The sequence below is a fragment of the Lethenteron reissneri genome, chromosome 20, assembly GCF_015708825.2.
Source record: "Lethenteron reissneri isolate LAM-NWPU_2019-01 chromosome 20, ASM1570882v1, whole genome shotgun sequence".
In the NCBI taxonomy this organism is placed as follows: domain Eukaryota; kingdom Metazoa; phylum Chordata; class Hyperoartia; order Petromyzontiformes; family Petromyzontidae; genus Lethenteron; species Lethenteron reissneri.
Genome location: NC_083798.1, coordinates 12,462,176 through 12,483,184, shown reverse-complemented (window position 1 = coordinate 12,483,184; position 21,009 = coordinate 12,462,176). Strand labels below are relative to the sequence as shown.

The following is a 21,009-nucleotide window of genomic DNA, read 5'->3' as shown; positions in this document are numbered from 1 at the left end:
CAGAACATGGCTTATGAATATTATAATGATGACCTATGAGGTTTATCCGGAGGTCACATTTTAAAGATCAATCGCTGTTGGTGATTTTCCACAAGTTGAAAAGCTCCCTCCCTCCCTCCTCTCCCTCACCTCTGACATCGCTAGGTGAGAGCGACAGAAACAGCGGCAGCCTTTTCATCCGGTGGCTAAAGAGAATTCCGTGTCGACTAACAACCAATCCGTAGCTTGTTTGTGCCACCCACACGCCTGCCTGCCCAGTCTGGCTCTATATCACAGCGATGCGTTAATGATGTGCTGGGGCACTTGAATCATCACTTACATTGAGGGTCTATACCTGGTCAGCGGACAAGTAGCCGTCAGAAGTAGCACCCTCGTGTAATTTTTTTTAAAGTGATGGAAAATGTTTTATTCCCTATACCGTGATAATAATAATTCACAGCCCTTTGTCAACGCATCATTGGATGAAGGCTGCCCCATGCCGTTATCGGTTGTGGTGGGTTGTTTGACCATAGGCTGACATGGTGGCGAGATGTTCGATCATGACCGTACCGCCTGTATATTTGGAGTTTGCATGTCTATCTCCCCGTGGTCGCGTGGATTTTTCTCCGGGTCCTCTGGGTTTTCCCTTCAGATTAAGAATCAACATGCGTTTATAGTATTTTTGGCTGCTATACGTTTACATGTGATAGGCCACTTCGTTGCACTATCGTTTGTGGCCAGGTCGCTTCTGAAAAAGGGCTACATAGCCCAGTGGGCCTTACCTGGTAAAATGAATAGTTTAGTTTTATTTCACCAGGCTGGTCAGTGCGAGTTGATTAAGGGGGCGCCCAGGACTAGGTTTAGATATCGCTTGCACTGATGTTTAGTGCGGTGCGATATCCACCCTACCACCACTCAACCCATTTTCTTAGACCTGGTCGCACTAAAACAATATGCTCTGCAGTATGAGCCAGATTCACGTGGTAATGAAATGGCTGAAACACATTTGCTTGATGATTTGCTCCATTGCTGTTGATGGAGGAGACATCGGCATAATTTCACAAGAACATTCGCCGGCTTAAAGATTTCAGTCAGACTAAAGAAATGTTGCAACCACTTAGCATTGGGTTGTTTCTTCTAAAACTGGGATATATTTCCAACTTATTTTTGTAAAAATACATAACAAAAACACGTCAGCAATTATTAACTGGTGCCTTATGCACTGTATTTGCATGTGGACTACAATACAGTTATTTATCAACGTTATTCGTTTCCTGCTCAGCAAAGGGCCAGAGAAAATGACGCTGCAGTGCGAGCTGGATAAAACAAAGGCGGCGTCGGGGTGCTGGTCTGACCCAAATAGGTAGAATTCTACAAGTACAAAGCGTTTTAATGGGTCCCACCAGTCGTTAAGTGCGGCTCAGTCATGCTGTTTTTAGTCGCCGGGCTGGAAGTGGCAAGCAATGACGCCCATCGTTTTTATTGCGCGTCGCAGTACTTCTGCGTAGAGGCGGCATTAATGTGGCAGTAAAAAAAACAAGAGTCGAGCGAGAATTTTGACGTGACATCCCGTGCTCTTTCTCGGCATGCAATGGATATGGATGCTCGGCAAAATACATTAACGCGTGCGCCGCTTCGGATGTACACTCAGAAAGAGAGCCGCTCATCGAACGAATGTTTAAAAAAAAAATCACGCCGCAATTTCTTAATGCGATGGCGCTTTCAATCGACGTGACGTACGCCCTCTCCAGGGTTGATTGTCACCGCCGCTGGGATTTCCTCCATCATAACAGTGGCTACTGTCACCAACACAAACGTCTCTCTCTCTCTCCAAACAGACACACGGGCGAGAACACGGAACAATGAAGGCCGCGTCCCCACAACCGAGTCACAGCCCCTGTTTACACTGGAGGTCAGTCGTGACCCACAACCCCCCCTCTCGAGCTCGACCTCATTTAGGCGATCGTCGAGATGGCCACACGAAATTAAGGACGGCATTATTGGAGACTCCCCAGTTTGTTGATGCGCAAAGAAACAATATTATGTGTTTGACAAGGCTTGCCGTGGACATCGATCGCGTGTTTTAGAAGGGCTTAGTCCGACGACAATCCCATTCTATTTCTCAAAAGGAAGGACCACCGCCCTGCTCGTGATCTTAAAATTGTGCGCTCTAACAGCCCGGTATTGTTGAGTGGCTTTATCATTGTAACACCATCCGGAAGCCTGCGTTTGTCAGTGTGAACTCTGCTCTTAGAGGTGTGAATGCGATGCTGTGTAGATGTAAAAAACACGTGTAAGCATGCACAAATAAGTGTAAACACGTGTAAACAAGAGTAAACACGTGTAAACAAGTGTCAACATGACAATGTTCACAAAACCACCACCGAGTTTAACGATACGTATTTTTATCCTTTCTTTGTGTATTGTAGCAGACGATGATTATGAGAAAGTTTAATGACACGTATCGAACTCCTCTCTCGAGCTCTTCATCTGCCTAACTACAAGGGAAGTACTCCCAAGTTTTTGGATGAATCCAAAACAATCAGAAAATTGGGCCGAGATATAAAATGTTGGTCTGATCCAAAAACCCGGACGTGGCATCGGGTGATGTCACTTTTGTTAACAAGAGGACATTTTACATTCGTAATGATCTGAAAATCCAAACAAGATCCAAAATTGTCTTTAAAAATCCTAATATTTGAGTGTATCCCCCAAAAATCCACTCCTACTAACTACCTATGTGCCCTGCACAAAACTGGCTGATTTGTGTGGCTACAAACCATAACAGCAGATGCCATGTGCTATGATTTAAACATGTAACACTAATCACCGAGCAAAACAGGGGTCAGGCAGCGCTGAGTAAACGAATAAATGTTGAGTGAGCCTAGCATCAGGAACATTGTGTGCGACGAGCAGGTGACGGTGGGTGATGGCGTGGGTTGCGCGTCATGTCAGTGCTCACCAAACATTGCACGATAAACACTGCACGCGTTGGCTCCGCACTAACGGGTCGCACCCAGGGCTTAATTTCTCGCTGAATATTATCTGCGCCGCTGGCAGACTGGAGTATGTGGCACGTGACGAGTATACTCTTAGGTTTTTTCGGTAAAGTCACGTAGGAAAAAAATTAAAATAAAATTAATAAGAGTAAAATAAAAATCACGACGTTTCGGACGCAACACAAGCTTCCATCTTCAGGTGGAATCGTCACAGCACGATTGCTGTATCAGGTATCAAGTATCTTGATACAGCAATCTTGATACAGCAATCGTGCTGTGACGGTTCCACCTGAAGATGGAAGCTTGTGTTGCGTCCGAAACGTCGTGATTTTTATTTTGCTCTTATTCATTTTATTTTTTACCTACGTGACTTTACCGAAACAACCTAAGAGTATGAATCATTGCAGTCACGAAAGCTTCAAATCTAGAACGTGACGAGTAGCCGCAGCCACAGTTAGACAATATACTGAATGCGGTGTGCTGGTTGGGCGCGGAATTTATTTTCCGGTTCACCTACCCGGATAGACATGAAATGAAGCACTGGTTGCAACACTGTGAGCGTTTTGTCCTCAAAAGTCAATGAGCGTCTATGCAATATTCCAAAAAGTGACAGTTACAGCTTGATGGACAATCTTGCCCCATTGATGCCATGATAAATCACCACTGATGTTGACAGGTTAGGTCGCTTTGTAGGAGGTTACGTGAGCAATGGACGCTGCTCACTGCGTTGAGCTCATGACGTGATAAAACAACAACTTCAATCATCCACGGCCCTTTGGCAATCAATTGATGGATGAAGGCTTCCCCCATGCTACGATTGACCATACTTCACCATGCTGGCCAGTGCAGGTTGGTTGAAAGGGGCCCAGGATCTGTATGGATATCATTCGCCATGATGTTAGCGGTGACCGGGAATCAAACTCAGGCTACCAGGTTCATAGTGCAGTGCACTTCACCACCGCGGCACTCCTCCACCCACTCCGCTCGATGATGCAATCAGGAGCTGTATGCAACGTGACCTCATCGTTGTCATAAACAGGGCACTCTACACAAGGCCTCATCCGTATTCATCAGCCACCTTCTTTATTTATATTTTTACCGGCGGTTATTTTTTTGCAAGACCCACCTGACGTCTTGGTAATATTATTCAAATGAAATCGATCTACAATAAATACAAATTACTTTATTATGTATGATATTGGTTTGCGAAAGCCTACGTGTTAAATCGATATTCGATTAATTGGCGAGCTCTCGGAAACATTTATATGAAAGCAAATAAGCCAACATGTTACGCAGATGTCATACAAGTGATTAAATGTTAGGGGGGACTTTGATTGATACTTGGAAAGCCATAAAAAGCCATGTCTTTTTGAAGTGGTGCAATTAAAATATATTTCATTATTTATTACTCATGTTGTATGCTGATTTAATTATAATTGAATAACAGACGCTATAACGTTGGCCACAAGGGCATGGTTTTATCATTAAGTGGTTAATATACATACATATGGTATCGGTCCATTATCTAGCTAGGTAAAATGAAAAGACGTGATATGTACGGCTTTGTACTCTAGAATAGATCATAATATCTTTGTATTCTTGGTTCTTTCGGTAAAGTCACGTAAAAAAAATTAAATCACGACGTTTCGATTGCAACACAAGCAATCATCATCAGGTGTGACAACCACAGCAATACATTTTACTGAAGTGGGATCCTTGCAGTCACGAAAACTTCAAATCGAGAATAATATATTTGCTTTACATTGCCTTATTTAAAAATAATTGGCATAAAAAGCAAACATTATTTGTTTACATGATATAGAAAATGAGGCTATATTTGACTGTGCGTCAAAACGTAGCTGGGTTTGTTTTCACCAGCAGTATATATTGTTGGTATACGATGAACGCTTCCCTATGCCATATCGGGCGTGGGGGTTGTTTGACCATACTTCACCACGTCGGTCAGTGCGGATTGCTGAAGGGCTGGGAGGAGGCATAGGATCTATTCAGATATCACTAACCAGCGCTGTTATCTGTCGCCGGGATATCGAACTCAATTCACCGGGTTCGTAGCTTGCAGTGCGCTTAGAGTATTCTGTTGCTCGAAAAAATGTCCACGTGATAAGCCACTTTGCTCAGCTATCCTTTGCGATAGCCAGGTCGCTTCTGAAAGAGAGCTTCATAGCTCAGTGGGCCTTACCTGGTCAAATGAAGATAGAAAAAAACACTGCACCACCGCTCCAAAATAATCAAAATTACAAATATTAAAACACCGCAGCACGAGGCTGGATGTGGTGGCGGTGGTTAAGGGGGTTTTGCGGTTGTGGGCTGGGGGATGGGTTTGGGTAGGGGGGGGGGGATGCGGTGATGGAGTTAGGGCTTGCTTGATCACAGGGACGGATTCTGATTGACAATTACATGGCGAGTGAGCTTTATTGCCCAGGTTCCCCCGCCTGCCACCCCCTCTCATTTCCTCTCCTCTCTGAAGATTAACCAGGACGGTGAATTGAGCAGCGGCGGCACAACCAGTAGGAATGGGAAGCGGAGCGGCGATGTGTGACTGCGGCTAAATGCCAGTAAAAGGGCGGCCCTGCCACGCCAGGAGGCAACAAAGGACCCCCCCCCCCACCTCTCTCTCCACCCTGCCCCCCCCCCCCCACTGCTCCCCCACCACCTCCCTGGACACCCTCCCTCCCTCCCCTTTCCTTCGCCTCGTGGTGGGGAAATCTGCTGACTAAGTATTTAACCATTGGATATTATCACCGAGCTACGTAGCTCTTTTCCAGAAGCGACCTGGCCACAAATGACATCTCAACGAAGTGGCTTATCATCGTCATTTAAAGCGGCCAAACACTCTAAAAGGCAGCAGGAGCGCCAGCGGATTGGGCAGTGCCACCGCCGCAGTTGGGAGCAGCCAGCGGTGGAAGGTGGGGGCAGGGGGTGGGAAGGGGAGGAAGTGAGTGGCAACGCCGCCACGAGTGTTGATGATCCACGTACCGGCTGTTAAACCTCTCCGGGTGCTTCTCACGCATCAGATGGAACCGGTGTGCGATGGACGCGTCCTTGTGGTTGGGATAAACAAATAAGCAATGCACGCACACACACACACACACTTCGCGTTACATTCTGGAATAGGATTAAATGCGGTACATGGGATAGGAAAGCAGAAGAGTACGAATATGACACAGTCCTTAGTTAAAGCTGTCGTCAAATATATTTACCACGTGTGCTGGAATTTACAAGCCTTTGTTCACCACTACTGGATGAAGCCCTCCCCATGCCGCTTCAGTCGTGTTTGTTTTTTTGCCATACTTCACCACACTGGCCGGTGTGAGTTGGTGAACGGAGTGACCAGGGCCTTCTCAGGTATCACTCAACACTGATGTTAGCTGTGGCTGGGAATGGAATTCAGGGTTCATTGAGCGGTGCTCTAACCACTGCGTCACCGCTCCTCCCTCAAAGCCATTGAAAACTCTTTAACTCCAAATACGTGTGTGTGTAAGTGATGCAGATTTTCTTACGGTCATTTTAAACAAACCACTGGCAATGGAATGTGTTTTGCTAGGTTAGGCATGTTTACATTTACTCTGTGGCAAATACATAACTCATGTAACCCCACGGAAACATTTACACATATGTAATAAAAATCGTAATTTCAACCCTTTTGTCAACCCACTGCTGGATAAAGGCCTCTCCACTCTGTTTCGGTCATGGGGATCGTTTAAACATACTTCACCATGCTGGATTGGTACAGGGAGGCCTAGTACAGCTTCAAATATCACTCACCAAACCGTGTTAGCCTTGACCGGGAATCCAACCCCGCTTCAGCGCACTTCTCAGTATAAGCAAATTTTACGTTTGCTCTACTTAAAAGTATAGGACATAATTCAGCCAATTTTCACTCGCTAAAAATGCCGTGTTTTTTTAAAATATATGTTGTCCAATCATTCCTGACTCTCAATCTTCCAGTCGAGCTGAGGCTGCCGGTACAACCGTTGTCTCGATGGCTTGGCGACATCAGGCACTGCCCGCAATGACCAGTACTGCTCACCACTCCCATGGAGAAGTAGTTATTGATGATGGAGTAGGGCACCGGGTCACCCTTCTCCTCCGAGGTGTGCGGAGTCACGTCGAACCACCAGCGGTCAAGCATCACGACGGAGCTGTTCTCAATGTCCTTCATCACCTTCATCAAACTGCCACCTTCGTAGCCTTCACGGCGAACAAAACACACCCAGCGCGAGGAGCCTTCAAAAAAGTCCAGCAACATTACGCAACGAACTCCAAAACAAACCTCCAACAAGTCTCCAGAACCAATGACTGAGCAATCAAGATCAATGTACGTACGTTAAACTTCTTTCGCGCCCTACGTAGCCAACTGTGCTAATCGGAGGTGCGGGGGGGAAGGCCAATGAACTAAACACAAAATGACGCTGTACATAACTGAAGCAGCAGACCATGATGATATACCGTGCCGATGAGTCCAAATAAGCATGAAAACCGCCATTCAGTTGCCACATTGTTCGGAATGATGTCGCTGACGTGTCAGTGATGTTTCGCGCCACTTTGCTGGGAGCTTCTTCAGGAACTGTCCCTGAACTAATCCAGGAAACGTTCCTGGAAAATGTTCCAGGAACTGATCCTGAACTGTTCCGGCAGAAGCTTCCAGCACATGGAGTGAAACATCCGCGACACATCAGGCACCATGCCAAACAACAAGTAGTGCAACCTACATCATCAAGCCATACAGTCTAACCACACAAACATAGGCCGTGGTTTGCTAGGATTCCGGTAATGTTTTTTTTCTTCCACTTAGGAAACATTTTTGCATACATTACTTTATTTGTATCCCGCCTGCATGCATTTTTTCCTCGCGCGTTAAACAGCCGCTCCGGCTAGAGAATGCGCATGGATTTGGTGTATCGATGAGAATCGTCCAAAACATGCGTGTGCCAGGCAGTGAAAGATATACCCCCCTCCCCACCTAAAAGTTAAAACCCACGCAAGTCGTGATTTCTGCCGTGTTTCTTAAGCCAGACGCCCATCAGAGAGTAAACATACAGTACCTCCTCCCCATCTCAGGCAGCGGGCCAAGTCATTTCCTGTGCCTAGGGGCAGTACGGCCACGGGCGGGTGTCTGGTCAGGCCAGCCTTGTCTGCAGCGCGCGGAAGTGGGAGCGAGAAAGAGAGAAGGAAAAACACTTTCCGATGTTGAACGCGGAGCTTTGAATACGAGTCAAATGCTTTGCAAATGTCGAAGAATGCTTTGCCCGAGGGTCACTGCTATTACTGCAGCCGTGGCTGAATGGACGCCGGGCCTTTAGTGGCTGTGACCCGAGGCCTCGAATTTTGAGGAGTCCCCGAGAAATATCTGAGAGGTTGAGTGGCAAAGGTGCAGCGCTGCAATTGCTTGCACGTGCCCCTGCTGGCGGAAGGGCCTCCCCTCGAGGGAGGTTTAGAGAACCCCCTCTCTCCATTGGCCCACTCTTCCATGCTGGCCAAATGTCTTGCAAGACGTGGCAGTAGCCCACACCTCAGCCCACCGCACATGACCTGCCGATGGACTTAACTGTGGTGTTACTCAATTATACTTCTGGCTGGAAGGACGCAGTGGGGGACTTTAAAAAAGCTTGCCAATTGTTTCAGCTGCCGCGCCAGGAAATCAAATGGAACCGGCAACCTCTGGATTGCAAGTCTAATGTGATGATAATGATGACAACACTGCAGCATCTGCTTTATAATGGTTGAAATGCAGTGCTGTCGCACTATGATAGATCTTATCTGTGTCATTTGGTAATGAAAGCCATTGCATCAATGTGTGTATAACTTCCAATTATGTACCAAAATGTATATATTCGTATATCGCATTAACGAAAATTATAACTCAAATTAACAAGGTGAACAACATTGAAAGTGTTTACCATTGGGCACAGGTGGTGGTAAAACAGTCAAGGGAAGGAATAGAATTGACAAAGATGGGACCCCCAAAACTATAACAGCCCCGAGCCCCCCCTTAAACTTAATCCGGCCCTGACTACAGCATCCTGTCCCTACAGCCAGCAGAATTCGAAAACACGTGTGCGCTTATACCCTGTAAAATCTTTTTTTTTTGGGTAAGTTCTAAGACCATCCAAAAGTCTGTGTTTGCACAAGTGGCCAAGGAAATGCGTTTATTTTTTGTTGTTTTTGTTTCCTAATGTCGAGTCAGAGAGGTGGCGGCCGGACCGACCTATGCAGTCGAGGACCCATCCAACGGTGCCATCACCGCCGCAAGCCAAGACTCGAAAATCCGGCACATCCCGGAAAAAGCTCAGCCTGCCGTGAGAAAAAGCGTGAGACATTCCCCCCTCCGTTGTCAGCTGCAGGCACTGCGGCGTTTATACGTCGCCGCCGTATAAACGTGCCTCAAAAGGGGGGAGCTGGTTTGCGTAGTAGCTGGAGCGTTGCCCCACGAGGTCGGCGACCAGAGTTCAATTCCCACTCACGCTGGACCTCCCCTCGGTTCGACTCACGCCTTACATATTTTTGCAAGTTTATTTTTGTTATTCGTTACACAGATGGTCTCGTTAGAGCCAGCTGCCCGGCTATTTTACAAGGGAGATCCGAGGTGCCGTGAGCACGGCGAACAACAAAACAAAGACACAAACGTCAATATCGCAGAGAACGAGTACAGTGCCTGGTGCGGTGTTTCAATATTAGCACTGGTGGCTGGGAGTGGTGTTGGCCACCCATCCCCTAGTGTGTTGTGCCGGTCTTATTAGGCGCTTGCTAACAGCACTTGCCCCAACAGTACGTTTAAAGCTTTCGGGTGTATCTTTATATTTTTGTCTTTTTTTACGCTTAAATAATGTGTTCGTCACAAAGTGAGATTTCCCTTCATATTGGGTGCTTATATTGTGCTTATAAACATGCACTTAAGGTGGTGAATTATTCACGCAATCAAACAGATGCAAGACTTCAGTTTTATTTTGTGCAGTTGAATGTCAAACGGCGCTCTGTTTTCACGTCCGTCCGCATTGCGGTAGAAAGCCAACAAACGCACGTCCACCCATTACAAGTGTCCATGTTTGTCTTTCAGGTCCTCAAAGGCAATACAGGACTACAATCTCCTCCTTTACCGTGTTCCCACGTGACACAATACGTGCATCATTGCTTTTTTGTGAATTTTATTTCTAGAGCAGAACATCCTCTACCCCTCTCTGGCAAGTAATGCGAGTTCTCCCTTGGATTCTAGCCACATTTGTATTGTTCTTTCCATCAATCGCTTGTTATGCTTAATTGAGTCGCGCAAGATACTCACCCTGGCATGGGTCCCCCTTTGGCGAGGTTATACACTTGCCTTGGGTTCAGGAGATATTGAATTTTTCTCAATATCCTGCACAGCGAAATGTAAAAAAAAAGCAACTAAATATAGCAACAGAAAAACAAGGCATTTAATGACCTATGAAACATCCCACAGGAAATAATAATAATAAATCATACCTACACCACACCTTTTGTTCAACACCAACTCCTCGAGGTGCCTAACCGTAACGCACATCCTTCATGCACTCTTCATGCCACACTCCACTGCCGGCCATGCAAATTCACTGAGATGTCACATTCAGTCACTCGCTACACAAACCCTTATCAGACTGAAAACTCCTTGCAGCAGAGCGACGTGCTGAGGCCTGGCCGTGGAGGAGCCATAGGTTTGCTGTGGTGATATGTTAACTCCCTCGCCTGGTATGCAGGAGGTCGTGGGTTCAAGTCCGACCCTGACGTCTGTATATTTGGAGTTTGCATTTCTATCCCCGTGGTCGTGTGGATTTTTCTCCGGATCCTCTGTTTTTCCCCCTCCAAATTTAGCTGTTATAAATTTCCACATGCTGAGCCACTTCGTTGAGCTATCATTTGTGGCCAGGTCGCTTCTTAAAAAATCATAACAGCTCAGTGGGCTTTCCTTGGCAAATAAAATTGTTTAGATATAACGGACGGTATAGGTCAGGGGTCGGCAACCAAAATAACAACAGGAACCATTTTTTTCGAGTTCGGTAAAAAAGCAGTCGTTAAAGAGCCGCACGTGGCTCCAGAGCTGCAGGTTGCTGACCCCTTATCCAGGTGAAGGAGCTGATTCCACTGCTGGTGGTAAGGCCTCCACGAGATGGGCTCGAGGAGAGCCCTTCTCGACCTATTCTTCCACAGTGGCCAGATGTCTTGATTTAAGAAACCTGCCATGTTGTTTTAACTGCCGTGCCAGAAGAAGGACCGGCCCACTGATGGATTTCAGGGCCAGTGTGATAACTGTTACACCATTGCAGCATCCATCCCATTATGTTCTGAGGCCTGACTTACAAGATGACATGTACAGTAGAACATCGGAGATCGAACGAACCAGAACTCGAACAAATCGGTGTTCGAACGATATTTCCGAACATTTTTTGCTCCGGAAACCGAACGAAATTCGGAGGTCGAACGGGCAATCGCGACTTGAATGAACCTGTACGGCTGAGACGCGTATGGCCAGCGTGCATGACGCTTGCCCAGACAAAGGGGACTCCCCTTCCAAACAATGACACCACCACCTCCTCCTCACCACCTTCCACTCAAGCCATCAACTCTCCTTACTACAGGTAAAGTGAAGTTCAATGTCCATTAATTTCATTTATTCCATATATTTATTCATTTATTCCATTTATTAATTGTTTCTTGTTTTTTTGTATGATTTTATGCATTTAATTACTGTAAACTTCGTGTAAAAATGCTTAATAATGAGAGATTTCGTGTGTCTGGAACCAATTAATGTCATTTACATTAATTCTTATGGGTAAAATTAATTCGGTGTTCAAACAAATCGGTGTTCGAATGGCCTTCTGGAACGAATTAAGTTCGATCTCCGGAGTACCACACTGTGCTGGCAACGTTGGTTGTTGTCACGACACATTCATATTTACGTGATCTAACCCAAATAAAAACCATTATTAATGACACAGAATGGGTGATGCAGTGTGGTACCTTACCTGTCGCCTTGCTTCCCGCCACTCTTGGGATTCCCGAACACCAGGAGTGGATGAGTCCCGAGCACAGGCGTGATCTGAGAAAGGAGGCAAACGGTTGACGATCCACAATGCAGTTCTTTTCAGAGGTGTGGACTCGAGTCATGTGACTTGGACTCGAGTCAGACTCGAGTCATGAATTTGATGACTTCAGACTCGACTTGGACTTGCATAACAATGACTTTGTTCCACCTCTGAGGTGTGGACTCGAGTCATGTGACTTGGACTCGAGTCAGACTCGAGTCATGAATTTGATGACTTCAGACTCGACTTGGACTTGCATAACAATGACTTTGTCCCACCTCTGGTTCTTTTGGTTCGTTTGTGGCACCGTCTGCTGAGTGCTATTGCTGCAAGCAACGGCATTCCCTCGTTATTCACGAACTCACTATCCGCGATTTTGGCTCTCCGCGAATCGCATCTGGAACTCTGCACGACTGCTTTGCGAGAAAGGGTGGGAAAGAAAGTGGCGAGATAAAGTGACGAGAGAGAATGTGATGAGCTAAAGAGATGTGCTATTATGATACTTTTCATGTATTTAATAGCTTATTTACGTTATTATTTAAGGTAGTTAATTCAAAAGATTGTTTTTTGTCGGCCAATATCATTATCCGCAAAATCTGCTCTTCACGAGCATCTCTGGAATGTATCCCTCGCGAATAACGATGGAATACTGTACCGGTTTCCAAAAATGTTTACTTCTTGTTGAATACGGCAATTCTAAAGCAACGGTTGATCCAGAATAGCAAGGTGTATCGCCGCTGCTGACTCAAGGTGTTTGACACCAATTGGGTGGCAGTTTTAGTCGAAAAATAATCTTTATTCAACAAAAAATTGTTCAAATATAGATCGACACATTTGAACAGTGAGATGTGATCAGATGGCTTGTAGCAATGAGCTAGCAACCGCTGAGATCTTGGATCAGCGATCAAATCCACGGAGCAACCCACGATCAAAACCGGGTTATTAAGTGCAGAGAGTTGGTGGTATCAGCCTGGTCACCAGTGACTTCATAAATCCACCCCCTGCCCCCCATCCATCATATTTAATTTGGTGCACAACTTCGTTTAGTGCCTTTCCAACTCTGAGTACGAAGCATTCTTCGCTTGGGAAACAGCTGCAGACTGTGTCCGTGAAACACTGCGCCATCCATCGCGATGGCCTTGCACTGTAAGAATGGCGCGAATACCAAATGAACGACATCATTCAATTAATCCAGTGTGGATAAGAGGCAACTGAATGGATCTGAGAATTAGTTTTGCGATATCATCTTTCACGGACCAATCTCTCACACGGGGGTCACTGCTCTCTACGGGGGATGCTGATAAGCACAATTGAAATATAATTTGTAAAACGACGAAACAATTGAAGACTAAACAGCGATAGCGGCCTTATTGTTTTTTAACACAGGCTTACGTAAAAGGAAGTACATTCACGAGTTTCCAGTGCCAGAATTAGACACCGCATCTGACATCTTTGTTTCTGACATCTGGCGCCACATTCATGCGTTGATGGAAACCATTTTTCTGTTGGTCATCGTTGAAAAAAAAAAGAAAATGCCAAATCAGCAGAAAAAACATCAATCATTTGACCATCCGTCCCAGCAAAAGTTGCGGAAACTGCTGTTCCGCCAACACCCGAGTCTCGCCCTGGGACTGGTTTACAACTCAAGCGCCCCTCCAGGCACTCCCATCAGCACTCCTTGCCGATGTGCCGGACCGGCGTTCTCACAAAGCATGGGAAATTCTGTCAAACTCGGGGCCCAGGTTACGTGTGGTCGATGCGGTCAGGTGCGGTTAATGTTGTTGGGGCAGGTTGGGGGTGGTTATTGCGGTAGAGGGTGGTTAGTGAGGTTTGAGGGGTGGGGGGGGGGTTGTGTTGTGGTTGATGTGCTGGAGGATGGTTGGTGCGGTTGGGGGGTGCTCGTTGCTGTCATAGACGGTGGCCAGCGTGGTTATGAAATCGTTGGTGTGCTTGCAGAGTAGTTTGCATGAATATTTTTGGGCGGTTGTTGCGGTTGCAAGGGTGGTCGGCGTGGTTCTTGAGTGGTTGGCACGATCGCGTGGGGTGGTTGGCGCGGTTGTTGGGTGGCTTTGTGTGGGTGTCGCGTTTGGAGAGAGAGAGAGTGACACCTGCAGGCCCTGTCCCTCCAGCGTCACTGAATTCTCGCGCCGCATGCTGCTTCTCTCACTCGTCCGCCGCTGCTGGGTCGGGGAGCTGCTCTCCGACTTCTGCAGCGTGGCCTTCCTGTCCTGCCCGCCGCCACCCGGCAGATGTGGCACAGGCAAAGACAAAGATCCCCCCGTATAGCCTTAACAAACTGCCGGGGCAAGTGCTGTTAGCGAACACCTATGCAGGTAGTGTGGCATGTACAAAACAAAGATTGCCCCGTATAGCTTTAACATAATTTTGGGGCAAGTGCTGTTAGCGAGCACTGAAAAAAGCCGGCACGGCACATGATAGGGAGGGTGGTCAACACCACGCCCGGCCGCCTTTGTCTCCCGAGTGGTGATGTTAACACACCACACCACATACTCATTTGAGGCTGAGTCGAGTGGAGACCAGGGACCGGTTCAGGTAATCGTCACTGGTGTTGATCACCGGGTTCGTAGCACAGCGCGCTAACCGCTGCGCCACCGCTCCCCACATGTATACACACACGATGCCCATATACAGGATTATTCACACACACACTGCTGCCTTTGCTAACGAACCTGTGTTGTGCGTTCACTTCCAGTTTTTAAATTTTTACAAAAAAATGTACATCAACTTGCTCAGTTCTATAAAGTATCGATTATGGGGTGCATACGCTAAGCTATCCATATATATAAAATTAAGTTTAGTATCATCGGAAGGTCGTAATCCTATTTCACAGAAATGCAGGCATTTTAAAGGATGCAATTTGTATCATCAACGTGTTCAATGCTGCATGGCAATAAAAGTCAAAAAACCCCGTATAGCCGTTACAGACTTTTGGGGTCAAGTGCTGTTAGCACCAATATATTTGCATCTTGACTTAAAGCTTTCGTGACTGCAGGAATTAATCCTCTTTGGGTTTTGCCTCAGCAGCTCTCTATATTTTTTCACCTGATGACGATTGCTTGTGTTGCGATCGAAACGTCGTGATATTTTTGTTTCTATCTACGTGGCTTTACCGAAAGACCCAAAGAGTATATTTGCATCTATAAATCTGACTTCAATGTCAGAGAGGTAGTGACCCAGTTTTTCCTTTACACACAGTGGCCGAGAACAACTGGTAAAAACAGTAGCAGCGTAATTTTCCATAAGGTGGAAAAATCACGTACACCCACGTATGGATGTGTGGATGTGCTGACCACAACACAGAGACTGGAGCCGGTGACTACATCCTTGTGGAATAGAGCCACATTGACAGCTTGAGTTCAGTGTGGGAGTGGGGGCAGGGGGGGGGGGGGTGCAGCTCACGAGTACGATGGGGCAGATGGAGCTGGGGGGCAGCACGTGATCCTTGAGGGGCCCACAGTCGCACTCCGGCTTCACGTGCGAGGCACATTTGTTGTGCAGCTGTGTGGCGGCGTGGGAAGCACAGTGCGTGAAACTCGCACTCGCTCAGCTGTCCATCACTGCCATTGTTACGGATTTCTGAGCAATTACCAGCAAAATGAGCAACGTTTTCCCGTGACTACGATATAATCACAAGCATACTATTCTAATATTTACCCGGGACATCTTAACTCTATAACAACTCGTTTTTTTTTCAGGAGGGCCCTGCGTTGACAAGTCTTGGCCCTCACATATTTAAAAGATATCGATTTTTATTGAGGCAATGTGTGGGTCCATTACTCTCGCGTTTTTTTTATTATTTTTACGGAGTGTTGTCCAAATCGTTGGTAACGGCAGTAACCGGAGAAATCCCACACGTGTAAGTGGATAACACCATTAACACGTGTTGGTCTCGTGAACCCACTCTCTCTGCTGTCACCTCGTGGCCGAACTCGCAGCCCGGCACGTTTGGGAGTTTCACAAATCTCGATGCGATCCACCAACATTTGCCTCCAAGGCGCGTGATCACAGGCGTGCACCACTACAACCCAACATCATGTATGACTGAAAAAAGGCTTCAGGTTATAATAACAATAACAACTAACGATCCCCTTTATTAATTTTCACGTACAATTATGCTCTTTTTATCTGTGCTGCCGAGTAAAATGTGGCAACAATAATAATTGCAACAACGTGAATGCATATCGTGCCGTTTATCAACACAAACAGTGACACTGCGCAACACACGACACGCAACGTAAACAGAACACACAAACAGAGAATATGTCCGTGCAGCGGCAATGCCCCAATGGCATCATCGGCTGCAAGGCCATGTGAGAAATGTGTCACAGCAACAACAGCAGCAGCAGCTGCAGCTGTGAACGGTGGCGGCACGCACGGCCTAATTTAATGAGCTGGAGGGGATCGGGTAAACCACCATCACGCACACACCCCGGTCATCCTCGCAGCAGCAGCAGCAGCGGTGGCTTTTTTCCATCAGATTGCGCTTCTGGGGCCGTCTGGAACGCTCTTCCATCCGATATTAGAACGCCACTGGAGCTGTGCACTTTTACATCTAAATTTAAAACTAATTTCTTTAGAACTGATATTTGTGTTTAGTTTGTAGTGCTTCCCCCCCCCTCCCCCCGCGCCTCGGATTAGCACGGTTGGCCACGCACAGTGCGAAAAAAATTCAACGTACGGGTAATTGTGTCCGCACTGCCGGTCACACTGGCGACGGTGCTAAACGGTTGCAAGTAACGGCGCTGCAGCCTTGATCATCCTTCCACTCACCCCACCAGCCCCTAGCCACCCACCCCTTTACGCCCACAGGGATACAGCATAGCGGTGACTCAACTCCTGCTGCGCTCCCAAATCCTGACCCAGCAGATTAGATATTGACCTTTTCTCTCAATGTGCTGGCGCTGGGTGACTCAGGTTTTTGTTGTTGTTGGAACAGAATGTGACGAATTAGCGTGGCGCGTTGCTTGCTTGTTTGTTCGCGAACGTGCGTGCTTGCTTGTGGAAACGATCTCTGATGAGCCTTTGTTATTTCACATCAGTACTGCTGCCAGAGTGTGAAACGGTGGATAATGATGGCGTAACTAGGTCATTGAGAAGTTCTGAAACCCCTTTCTGGCATGTCGAACCGTGATAAGTGTGGGGAGTTGTTCGGGTCGACAGAGTTCCGTGTTGACCAATTCGGAATGGTTTACAAAATAAATTCTCAAAACGACAGAAATGTGGTTTTTAGGTATCAGCAAACACATCTTAGCAAATCTTCTTGAGTATGGATGATGTAGATGCAAAACAACAACAACAACTACAATTTCACATTCAGGTGGTCAAGCCAGGTAACTGCATCAGGAGCAATGAAGTGTATCGTTGTGATGCCTCCTTCGTATTTGTGGCTTGGGCATTCCATCGTTATGTGTTGTATGGCTTGTTCTGGATGACCACAGTTGCACTTGTGCATCAAATGTGCAGATGCGTATTATGGTGGACCATGCACATGATCATGAATGACATGATGAGAGTGGTGGCAATCTATTTTCAGTCTTATAAGCCCTTTGCAGCTGTGTGACACACTGACCCACATACAATATGACGTGGGTTTACATCACGTACGCACGCCGGACTGCATCTCAAAACGCACGCAGTGCCGTGATCACAAGAGCGGCACACTCAACGCCCGCGTACCCTCGTGTACGTAACGTAGTTTGCTGTAGGTCCACGTCATATATATGGCATGTAAACAATCGTTTAAACAAGACATTAGATGGCAAATGCCAGCATTACCATTCGACCCATGATCCTTGCTGTATGCCCGATTAAGTTTGATGGGGGCCCAGGGCTGTCAGAGGTAGAGGGGCTCCCGCTTTGTAATATTACATTTCTTCCCTTTACTGTTTGACCACTATTGCATGCCCAATGCCAAATACTGCATTTGTTAATTTCGCCACGGTTATTTCAGTTCTGGTCTTTTAATTGTGGTGTACGAATTGTAAAGCCAATTCAGATCTAAAAAAACAAAAAATAACGCATTTGTAGTTCTATATCTTGAATGACCAAGTGACCGATTATGATTTCTCAAAGCGCAAACAAGTGCGTTTCAGCCATCATAAAGCAGCATAACACGTAGCCTTTCGTCACCAATATTATCTATAACAACGTTTTTTTTGGGAGCGAAACGTCGTACTCGAATTGTAAATGTTGTGGGTTTACTTTACAACACACCGTTGTGCTGAAGCAGTAACTCATTGGCATGCTGTGTTTACGTTACAAACCTTACTGGCTGTGAACTAACCCAAAAAAATCCCCGATTATTATGAACTAGCTTTACTACCCGGCTTCGCGGAGGGTGGGGGGGGGGGGATAAGTGACGTCAGCAGGCACACTGCGTGATGCTGCCGCATGCAGGTGACATCACAGATGTGACGTCACCACTCAAATATATCCATTAGTGCGCCCCCCCCCCCCCCAAATACAAAAGTCTATTTTTATACTTTTTGCATTGTGTACAGTCTGGAAGCTACCCACATGCCAAATTTCAAGTCTGTTGCATGTTGGGAAGTATGCTCAACATTTCTAACAGGCACACATATTCACAAATGTCCCTTATATATATAAAATAAACAAGTACAGTATACATTGTTTTGGGGATAATTAAAACATATCCAAGGCCCTGGGCCTCAGGCACCTTAAAGCCTCTCGGTTAATCCAGCCTCGCTGCCCGCATGCCTCGCCAGGCTGATCTCTGCCGCCCAATCTCCCGTGTCCCCGACTCACGGTGATCTGGCACCAAGCACAGTGCAGTCCGGTGAGGCCCTGGTAGCACTTGATGGCCTTGTGGCACTTGTGGCACTTGGTGTGGCAGTTCCCCTCCACCCAGAAGTGGTGCATCACTTTCTGCAAGGCCACGTTCAACGGAGACAGATACAACTGTGGTTCATAAATAATCATCGTGTCAGTAATGTTAATCGTGATAATGATGTACACGTCCGTTCCCATGTGTCAATGTACTGTTGAGTGAGTGCCTCCACCCACACTATGCAGGTCGTGGGGGTTATTTGACCATACTTCACCACGGCAGTGGTCAGTGCGGGTGGGTGTACGAGGAGTCGGGACCGGTTGAGAAACCTCACGCCACCGTTGAGAGTGGTTTCCAGGAATTGAACTTAGATCACCAGGGTTTATAAAGCAATGCACTAATATTGTGATTACGTTATTATTTTGAAATATGTTGAAAAGAAGATATATCGGCAAATCTTGAGAATGGTTACAAGTTTAGCTATTTTTGTCAGGTTTAGTAAATGTAATTAGACCTATACTCTTTGGTTCTTTCGGTAAAATCACGTAGGTAGAAAAATTAAATTAAATAAATATCACGACGTTTCGATTGCAACACAAGCGGTAATTAGATCTGCGTGCAGACCGTGCGACGGGCAGTCACATAAGTTTGAGGATAGGAAAGTATAGCTGCACACTTACCTGCATATTGTTCATTATAGCATCGGTAGACTTAAAATATCATGTAATTAGTACTTGGAGAGACAGATAGTGACTTCAACCAAATCGAGCATTGGGCAATTGAGACATATTTATTTATTTCCCCCTTGAATTTTTAAGCATCCCATTCTCCAGACGGTTCTTTTTCTCCTCGTCATATATGGGGCAGCTATGCAATTTTAATATGCTTTAACATGAACGGTGAAAGTATTAAACCATCGCAGGTTAAACTTATGACAAAGTCATTATAACATCCAACGTTAGTGAGCTGCAGGAAATGATTGAAGAACTTAATGAAATTAGCTGGAGATAATTACCATTGCTTTCTTAGGGACACCTTCTCAATTAACAAATGGGTGAGTGTGATGGCATCGGGTTTAGCGCACTGTGCTATGAACTCGGTTACCTCAATTAATTCCCGGCCACGGCTAACATCAGTGATGATTGATATCTGAACCGGTCCCGGGCTCCCCTCCCCGCCAACCGCCGACTTACTTTAACCAACCCGCACTGACCAGCGTGGTGAAGTATGGTCAAACAGCCCTCACTGCCGACAGCACGAGGGGGCCTTTTATCCAGCAGTGGCTTTGGCAAAGGGGCTGACATGACTATACACGTGTGATATCATCGCGGGGTTACAAGAGTGAGTTATGTATTTACCACAGAGTAAATGTAAACATGCCGAACCTGGCAAAACAAATTCCATTGTCAATGGTTTGTTTAAAATGACCATAAGAAACTCTGAATTGCTTATACAAAGATCCCCCCTGTAGCCTTCACAGACGGTTGGGGCACGTTTAGTTAGCGAGCGCCGATAAAGGCTGGCACGGCACACGAGGGGGTGGGTGGCCAGCACCATACCCGGCCGCCTTTGTCTCACCAGTGGCGATGTTTACACTCTGCACCTGGTACTGTACTAATTTGAGGCTGAGTCGACCTCGGGGAGGCCCAAGACCAGTTCAGATAATCGTCACTGGTGTTGGCCGTGAGTGGGAATCGAACTTGGGTCGCCGGGTTCATCGCACAGCGCACTAAATGCTACACTACCGCTTGCGTACACACACACACGCTCCACTGTTTAGCGACGCGCACAGGTGAAGTATAACGGGGCGAGGGCTTACGTTGGCATCCTTCTTGGACTTGACATAGGTGGTGATGCAGGAGAGGGGCGCCCGTGCCACACAGCGCTCGTGCACCGTGTACTTGCAGACTGGGACAACACCGTTAGGGGGGGGGGGGGTGGGGCAGGAGGAGTCGCGATGTTACTCGCGAAATCTTTCCGAGGTACGCTGGGGCCCCTCTGCGGAGGCTCGTGCGGTCATCTGGGAAGTCGCTCTCTGAAGGCGCCACAACAAGCTGCCGTGCGGGTGTCAAGGGCCGCTACGAGGACGCGAGTCACTCTGCGCAATCGCTCGCTCGCTCGACAACCCACGCGACGAGAACGGAAGCTATTTGCGACCTCGCGT

At 46.9% G+C, this 21,009-nt stretch overlaps 1 protein-coding gene across 2 annotated transcripts in view; it reads right to left on the bottom strand.

Annotated features, from left to right (window-relative positions):
* The window catches only part of LOC133344771 (diacylglycerol kinase beta-like), a 94,640-nt gene that overhangs the window by 20,456 nt on the left and 53,175 nt on the right, over positions 1 to 21,009 (bottom strand). For both annotated transcript variants that reach the window (XM_061554914.1, XM_061554912.1), the window contains 10 exons: positions 20,665 to 20,753; positions 18,824 to 18,943; positions 15,458 to 15,556; positions 14,146 to 14,265; positions 11,978 to 12,051; positions 10,279 to 10,353; positions 9,208 to 9,293; positions 8,045 to 8,134; positions 7,030 to 7,190; positions 5,976 to 6,040 (listed from right to left, as the gene is read on the bottom strand). In XM_061554914.1, the coding sequence (XP_061410898.1) occupies positions 5,976 to 6,040; positions 7,030 to 7,190; positions 8,045 to 8,134; positions 9,208 to 9,293; positions 10,279 to 10,353; positions 11,978 to 12,051; positions 14,146 to 14,265; positions 15,458 to 15,556; positions 18,824 to 18,943; positions 20,665 to 20,753 (979 nt within the window). The remainder of the gene's footprint in view (positions 1 to 5,975; positions 6,041 to 7,029; positions 7,191 to 8,044; positions 8,135 to 9,207; positions 9,294 to 10,278; positions 10,354 to 11,977; positions 12,052 to 14,145; positions 14,266 to 15,457; positions 15,557 to 18,823; positions 18,944 to 20,664; positions 20,754 to 21,009) is intronic.